At 47.1% G+C, this 8,181-nt stretch overlaps 1 protein-coding gene across 1 annotated transcript; it reads right to left on the reverse strand.

The window, feature by feature from the left end:
* Positions 1–3,355: 3,355 nt before the first annotated feature.
* LOC134288303 (uncharacterized) lies at positions 3,356–7,770 on the reverse strand. Its single transcript, XM_062852726.1, has 3 exons — positions 6,669–7,770; positions 5,425–6,206; positions 3,356–5,383 (listed from the first exon to the last, which is right to left on the reverse strand). The coding sequence occupies exons 1-3, from the start codon at positions 7,768–7,770 to the stop codon at positions 3,356–3,358; spliced, it is 3,912 nt and encodes a 1,303-aa protein (XP_062708710.1).
* Between the last annotated feature and the right edge of the window lie 411 nt (positions 7,771–8,181).

Here is an 8,181-nt window from a genome sequence, read left to right on the forward strand (position 1 = left end):
GTTTGATGTTGAAGAACGAATTGTAGAGTGGAACAAGGGCCACAACTTTGCCAAAGAAAGAATTTTAAATTATTACGCATTTTTCAAAGATAATTGACAAAAACAAATTAAAACACAACTTTTAAGCTATTTGCTCTAGAAAACTTAGTTATTTAACTAAACCAATCGGTTCAAAGATGCCATTTGATAGAAAATTCAATAATCTTTCGAATAAGGGTAAACAAAACTGCGATAAGTTTGGCCATTTTAAAGTTATAGCCAGTTAAGGCAATAATAGTCAAAAATATGGGGAGTTCAATAACTACGTAACGGTTGAGATTTGACCATATGCGTAGAACAATTTTTTTCACCATTTATGGTCCTCTATCACTCTTTAAAAAGTTTGCACTCAGGAACCTAACACCCTGTATAATCCCTTGTGGAACCTAATAGAACAATTCGGTGAAGTACTAGAATTGAATTATTGAACTGAATTTTTGTATGGTGAGAAGGTCAATTCTCGGTTTGTGCAATGAAATAGTTTTAAAAGCGTGGGAATTATGATTCCCTGCATAAGTTGAGCAAAACTTTGGGTAACCGTGTTGTCGTTTTCTTCATTTCTTGCAACTTAAACAACGCAGTTACCCAAAGTTTTGCTCAAACAGCATCAAATTTGCATTTGCATATGTAAAAGCTTTGCTGATGTGACTTTCCTATTAGGTAATTCTCTCTGTTACGGACGATGAGACAGCGGGAATTTTCGGACGTCTTTCTAGCACACCCGAGTTTTCTGGGATAATGCTTTAAGCTGTAAATTTTATTGCGTTGGTTAATCCACAAACTCTTATAGTTAATTATTTATAACTTACGTTTATAGTCCGTTTTTTAGCCTGTGAATTCAATGTTGTCTGTCTGTCCGCAATCAATTTTGTATATCTGTTTTACAATTTTAATTAGTATTAATTCATTTATGTTCTATGTTGTGTACTTACAGTTTTAGAAATTCAATAAATGACGAAACTTATATTTTAATGTGTTTTAGAAGAAAAACTAGAATTAAGCAAAGCCACGTTACAATTAGCATGTAGTTTTAGATCTATTGTTTTTACGTTGTTTTCCCATTCCCATCGTTGACAGCTTCGCTGTTCACGGGTATGATACACAAGGTACGACCTTCGTAAAGGCCTAGGTAGTGGTAGTGAGGATGGTAGGTCTACTCAGGAACATTCCCCGACCCGTATTGCTGCTGGTCTTCCTCAGCTATACTCCCAATTACGACATCGAGAACTGCCACTTTGGTAACTGGACGCCGGAACATTCCCCTCGTAGTCTGCACCTCTACTTCTCGAACTCTACCATCTCTACCAGGGAATACCTTCACAACCTTGCCTCGCATCCAACTGTTGCGAACGCCTTCTTCAACGACGACTACCAAGTTCCCAACCTCCACTGGTCTGGTATCGTCAAACCATTTCGTTCGACGGCAAATTGTTGGCAAGTACCCCTTGATCCATTTCTTCCAGAACTGGTCCAGCAGGTTCCGTATTTGGCCCCAATTTGTCCTTAGGACTCGTCCACTATCAGCTACAGGTTCTTGTGGCGGCTGAACTACGCTACTGGAACTTAACATCAAAAAATGATTCGGCGTAAGAGCTTCCTCATCTTCGGCTTCCAATGGAACGAACGTCAAAGGCCGAGAATTGATGATCCCTTCAACTTCTGTCAAAAGCGTGCGAAACGTCTCCTCGTCTGGCGTTCTGCTTGTTGATAGCGTTTCTAACGAAGTCTTTACTGTACGCACCATACGTTCCCACACGCCGCCCATGTGGGGTGCAGCGGGAGGGTTGAAACGCCATTGTGTTTCACGATTTGTGAATGTCCCAGCCAAAGCACGGTTCACTGCAGATGCTTCTGCCCGTAGTTCCTTACTTGCCCCAACGAAGTTTGTACCCTGGTCGCTGTATATTTCCTGCGGAGCACCTCTCCGGGCTATGAACCGTCTAATCGCTAATTTGCAGGATTCGCTAGACAGACTACACGCTACTTCAAGATGTACGGCTCGAATAGTTAAGCAAGTAATGAGGACCACCCATCTCTTCACATTGCTCCTACCCATGCGGATGAAGAATGGTCCGCAATAATCGATACCGGTGAAGGTGAATGGTCGAACATACGGAGAAATTCTGGCAGCTGGAAGGGGAGCCATTCGGGGTGCTTTAGGGACAGCTCGATACACGGCGCACCATGAACATTTCCTTGCAATTTTTCGCACGACGGTTCTCAAATTAGGTATGTGATAGGTCTGGCGGAGCTCGTTGACTACAGTTTCTCCATAGCCGTGCGCGTATCGCTGATGGAAGTACTCAACAAGTAACTCGGTGAAACGGTGCTTTTTTGGCAGAATTACAGGGTATTTGGGTCCATATGGGACAAATTCAGCAGCACCAATTCTTCCTTCGATACGTAGCACTCCGTGGTCATCAAGGAATGCCGTCAGTTTCCGCAGCGGGCTCTTCTTCGACAATCGCTTAGCTTGTTCTGCGGGAAGCTGCTTATTTCTGCGGATCGTTGATATTTCCTCAGGATACTCTTCGGCCTGTACTGCTTTCCAAAGTACGGTTTCTGCTTTCAATAATTCCTTCCTGGAAAGAAGGATTTCATCGGAAAGATCGGTAGACCTTCCTCGGCAGCGTTCGATGAATCGGAGAACATATCCTATTGTCCGTAACAGCCTTTGGAATTTGGAGAATCGTTGATAGTTGACCAGCGGGACCGAGTTCACATGATGATGGGCGTGAACTGAGCGCATCTCTTCAGGAGTATCTGGCGGAGAGAACTCTTGATTCGGCCACTCAGACTCATCATCGTAGAGGAATTCGGGTCCAATGAACCACCGGGAATCTGATTTAAAACTAGGTCCTTTACTCCACTTCGTAGCCTCGTCCGCGACGTTGAGCCGCGTGGGGACCCATCTCCATTCATCCAGGCTTGTTATGGTCAGTATTTCGCTGACTCTGTATGCGACGAACTGTCTGTACTTTCGCTGGTCTGAACGAATCCAGGACTGAACTGTTTTGGAATCGCCCCAAATGACACGACGGTGTATAGGTAACGTGTGGTTCTCCTGAATTGATTTCATCAGTCGAGCTCCGATGACTGCGGCTTGCAGTTCTAGTCGAGGAACTGACATTGGCTTCAGGGGGGCTACTTTTGTTTTGGCGGACACGAGTGCACAACGCACCTGCCCGCGGTCGACAATCCTGAAATAACCCGCACAAGCGTACGCGGCTTCACTCGCGTCGACGAACACATGAAGTTCAAGGCTGTCGAGACAACGCGGATCATATCCAGGAAAATAGCATCGAGGAATCTTTACTTAGTTCAAATTTTGAAGCACTTCAATCCAGCGCCGCCAGTGGCAAAGCAAAGCTTCCGGAATGCAGTCGTCCCAGTCCACGCCAGCTCTCCATATGTCCTGTATTAAACACTTGCCTTGCACAACAAACGCTGCCACTAGCCCCAGGGGATCGAAGATGCTCATAACAACTTGTAGGACTTGACGCTTCGATGGAATTACTTCTTCTGCTAGCAGTTGTTGAACGTCGGCTCGCAGTTTGAGGGCAAACGTAAACTCGTCGCTCTCAGGTACCCACGCCATTCCTAGGACTCGTTCCGAATTCGTAGCTTTTTCCGCAACAAAGGATTTCGTGGCTTGAGATCTTTGTTCCCCGACCCGTCGAAGAACTTCCGTGGAATTAGAGAGCCAATTTCGTATTTCGAATCCGGCACTTGCATGGATCTCTTTTACCTCGAGCGCTACGCGAACCGCCTCCTCTACCGTGTCTGAGCTGTTCGCATAGTCGTCCACGTATGTATTCTCAACAATAGCTGTAGCGGCCTCCGGATATCTTTGCTTCCACTCTTCAGCATTTTTGTTTTTTACGTACTGGGCGGAGCACGGTGAGCATGTCGACCCAAAGGTGGCAACGTCCATGATGAATTCTTGCACAGGAACTCCAGGATTGTCGCGCCACAGGAACCGTTGAGCATGTCGGTCTTCCGGTCGAATTAGGATCTGGTGGAACATTTCCTTTATGTCGCCGGTAATGGCAACCTCTCTCTGACGGAAACGGAATAACACGGCTGGCAGCGACGTAAGTAGATCCGGACCTTTCAGCAGCATGGAATTGAGAGATACGCCGAAGGTTTTCGCCGCAGCATCCCACACGACTCGCACTTTTCCAGGTTTGTTGGGATTTTGCACTACACCTAACGGCAAGTACCAGACTCTTCTTGGATCACTGTTTCTAGATTCTGGTTCCGTCAGCCTATGAGCGTAGCCTTTCGTTTGGTAATCGAGGATTTGTTGTCGAACGTTGGCGTATAGTTCCGGTTTCTTCAACAAGCTCCGTTCCAGGCACACCAAGCGCTTCTCTGCCATGAATCGATTCTCTGGAAACTCGATATAATCAAATTTCCATAACAAACCTGTCTGGAAACGCCCAGAAGGTGTTCGCACTGTGGTCGCCTCTAGTATTTCCCGAGTCCTTCGATCTTCTTCGCCTTCTAGGAGTGGAACTAAAGCGACCCCAACATTCTCAATCGAAAAGAAATCTTTAACTGCGTTGTGAAGCTGCTGGTCGCAAGAAGACGCACAAATATGGAGAAGCCGGTGATCTGGTGCGCTGTCGAGTGCTTCCACCTTGCCGTAGATCGTCCAGCCTAGCCTCGTTTTCGTTGCAACTGGTTCGCTGTACCTTCCTTCCCGTTTCTTGAGGGTTAGCAGTAGTTTTGCATTGTCGGCACCGATCAAAATACGAGGAGCCGCGGTTGCATAACTGTTTACAGGAAGTCCTCGGAGATAGTCGAACTTGTTTGCCATTTCCTTATAGTCCAATGACTGCGGAGGAAGATTCAAGGCTTCGACCGTCCGCACATGTTCCAGCGAATGCTTTCGATCCTTGCCAGCGGCAGAGATTTCTAGTTGGACGTTTTGTGACTCCCATTCAGTTCGCTTGATATTGCTGGTCCACTGCAAACACAATGGTTCTGCTTCACCTTCCACGCCTAATTCGTCCGCTAAATCCTTCTCCATCAACGTATACGATGAACCATCGTCGAGGAATGCCAACGTGTTAATCGACGCCTTTCTCCCATGCAGTGTTACGGGAAGTATACGGAAAAGTACCGGGCACGGGAGCTGCCGATGAACGTTTACAGACGCTGACGGAACAGATGTTGCCTGATCTTTCGATGACGTTGACGCTTCGGGTTGTGGTGCTTGAGGTTTCCCAGGGTGAAGTAACTGGTGATGACGTTCCTTACAATTACCCTCACCGCATACTGTGGCTTTGCATGGCCACTTGCCATGAGGAATCAGGCAGCGACGACACAGGTTCAACTGCTGCGTGGTGACAAATTCTTGAAACTATTGCAGTCTCTTACCTTGTGCCCATCCTTTTTACACATCAAACACGGCTTCGGTTGGTAGGTGGTGCTCTGGCTAACAACTTCCTTTCGGTCGTCACGGTTGGCTTTCCGGTCTGGTTCCGAAGAATGGGCATTCACGAAACCCTTATCCTTCCCTTTGAGCTTGTCTTGCTTTCGAAGCGGTTCAATGTAGAATGTAACGTTGCTAGCTGCCGACACAATCGTTGTCATATACGTGCCGAAAGCATTTAAATCCACTAGCGGAATCTGTCTTTGGTGCATAGCCCAGTCCAGTTTAATGTTGGCCGGAAGCTTCTCCACTAGCTCTTGCAGCAGAGTGGGATTCGACAAATGGGCAGCCATACCCATAGACCGCAGCTGGCTGCACAGGTTCTGCACGGCAAGCCCGAAGCTGATAAGACTTTCTAGCTTGTCCGCCTTCGGCGCTGGTGTTTCGTGAACTCTATTCATCAGGCACTTCACGATCAGTTCCGGTCTTCCGAAGAGGGTTTCCAAGGTCGCCATAACTTGTGGTACCGAAGACGGATGGAAAAGATGCCCTCGAACAGCTTCCTTCGCATTTCCCTTGAGACACCGTTGAAGCCGCATGAGGTTCTCGTCGTCCGTGTAACCACACATGCGCGTGGAGTTGTTATAGCTGCTTACGAACAGCGGCCAGTCTATTGGATCACCTGTGAATTCCGGCAGCTCCTTGGGAACGACATGTCTCGCTGCAATTTGCTGGGAACTTGGTCCGCACACTTGGACTGGATGATCGTTGACAATTCTCCGCGCCACTGATGGAGTAACGATAGGGTTTGGAACACTTGGTACACTCGCGACGGATGGGTAGGAAGAGGAGACCAAACTCGGAAATTGATTAAGAGGATTCGGAACACTTGACACGTATTGTCGTGACAGATGGGCGACGGCGGGACCGAGCGGGAAAAGCGTATGCTGGTCGCGGTTGAATGAAGTAGGTTCAACTTGTCGCGATACATGGCCAAAGGGAGCACTCTGATTGGGATAGTTATTAGAGTAGTTGGGAACCCCTGTAACCCCTGTCTGTGGAGCACTGGACGAAACCATCCGATTCCATCGAGGCATAGAACTAGTACCAAATACCGTGTTTTGTGAGGTACGTAGAGCACCTCCCTGATCTAAACCTGAAGCCTGAGATCCTACTGAACAACTTATTGGAATAGGTACCTGTCTATCTCCTGGAACTGCCTGAGACAATCCACGCAAGTTTAACGTACCTGCTCCGAAAGTGTTACTTAGGTTAGTAGTTCCTGCCGTCGGTATGGGGATGCTGTTCGGACATGGGTCTGGATGATGCTGACCAGACGACGTCCGCTTCAGGTTTGCTAGCTGCTGCTGTAGCTCGAGCAGGTCTCGTTCTAGATCCGCCCTGGATCTTTCGTGGGGTGGAGAAATGTTCATGGAGAGTGTCGACGGTCCAGCATGCTGCGCTGACGTAGGCGGCGAGATTTCAGCTGCTGCCAGAAAAGCTGGGATACTGGAAGTTGGTTGTGGAAGTGGATTTTGGGTTGCTATTGGATTCGCTGTATTTTGACCGGAACGGGGAACCAGTATACCCCACGATGCGATGTCGTTAGAATCGTACGGTCGGTTGACTGTCAAAGGCGTAACGGGAACTCCAGTCTGCGCAGATGTAGTCGCCAGTACACTATCACCAGAGATTTCGACAGATGTTTCTTTGGGGCCAGCTTCAGTGATTGGCGTGGAACTGGTGGGGATTTGATTTGTCCCGGATCCAGTAGCCATGGCTAAATCGTGATCCTCAACCCATTTCTGAACATTGTCGAGTTTGTTCCGCGTGCTTATGTTGCTTCTTCGGCTCCTGTCATCGTTTGACCGCTCCTCTTCCTGTAGTACTTCGTACTTCTTTCCGATGTAACGTCTCGCTATCTCCAGTTTCTCCTTCATAATCCTCTTCCTTCGCTCCTTCTCTTCCTCCTGCGCCTTCTTCTGCAGAGCCGCTTCTTCTTCCGCGTGTTCCCTCAGGATCCTTTCTTGGATGTCCCTTTCCTCCTCCAGTCGTAGAAGCTCCAATCGTCTCCTTGCTGAACTGGTACTGGATATCCCCGTCCTTACGGATTCCGGACCTGGGGGAAGTGCGCATGCGGTGCAGGCAAAGCTTCGGTCCTTCACACTTTCGTTCACCTTAGCACATGAGAAGTGAAACCATCTCTCGCATAATTCGCACTGCACCATCCACTTATCGGCCACATCGGGGCGATCGCATAAGGGACAGCAACCCGCTGCTGAACTTTCCTCTTCGGTCAGCTGCCGAATGACGCTTGACCGTCTATCCGTGGCCTTATTTGGTCCTGGCATTCCAGCAGGCTATAACTCACTTGTGAGGTTATAAACCTTAAAGTTTGTTACGGACGATGAGACAGCGGGAATTTTCGGACGTCTTTCTAGCACACCCGAGTTTTCTGGGATAATGCTTTAAGCTGTAAATTTTATTGCGTTGGTTAATCCACAAACTCTTATAGTTAATTATTTATAACTTACGTTTATAGTCCGTTTTTTAGCCTGTGAATTCAATGTTGTCTGTCTGTCCGCAATCAATTTTGTATATCTGTTTTACAATTTTAATTAGTATTAATTCATTTATGTTTTATGTTGTGTACTTACAGTTTTAGAAATTCAATAAATGACGAAACTTATATTTTAATGTGTTTTAGAAGAAAAACTAGAATTAAGCAAAGCCACGTTACAATTAGCATGTAGTTTTAGATC

Source organism: Aedes albopictus, chromosome 1 (assembly GCF_035046485.1).
Source record: "Aedes albopictus strain Foshan chromosome 1, AalbF5, whole genome shotgun sequence".
NCBI lineage: Eukaryota > Metazoa > Arthropoda > Insecta > Diptera > Culicidae > Aedes > Aedes albopictus.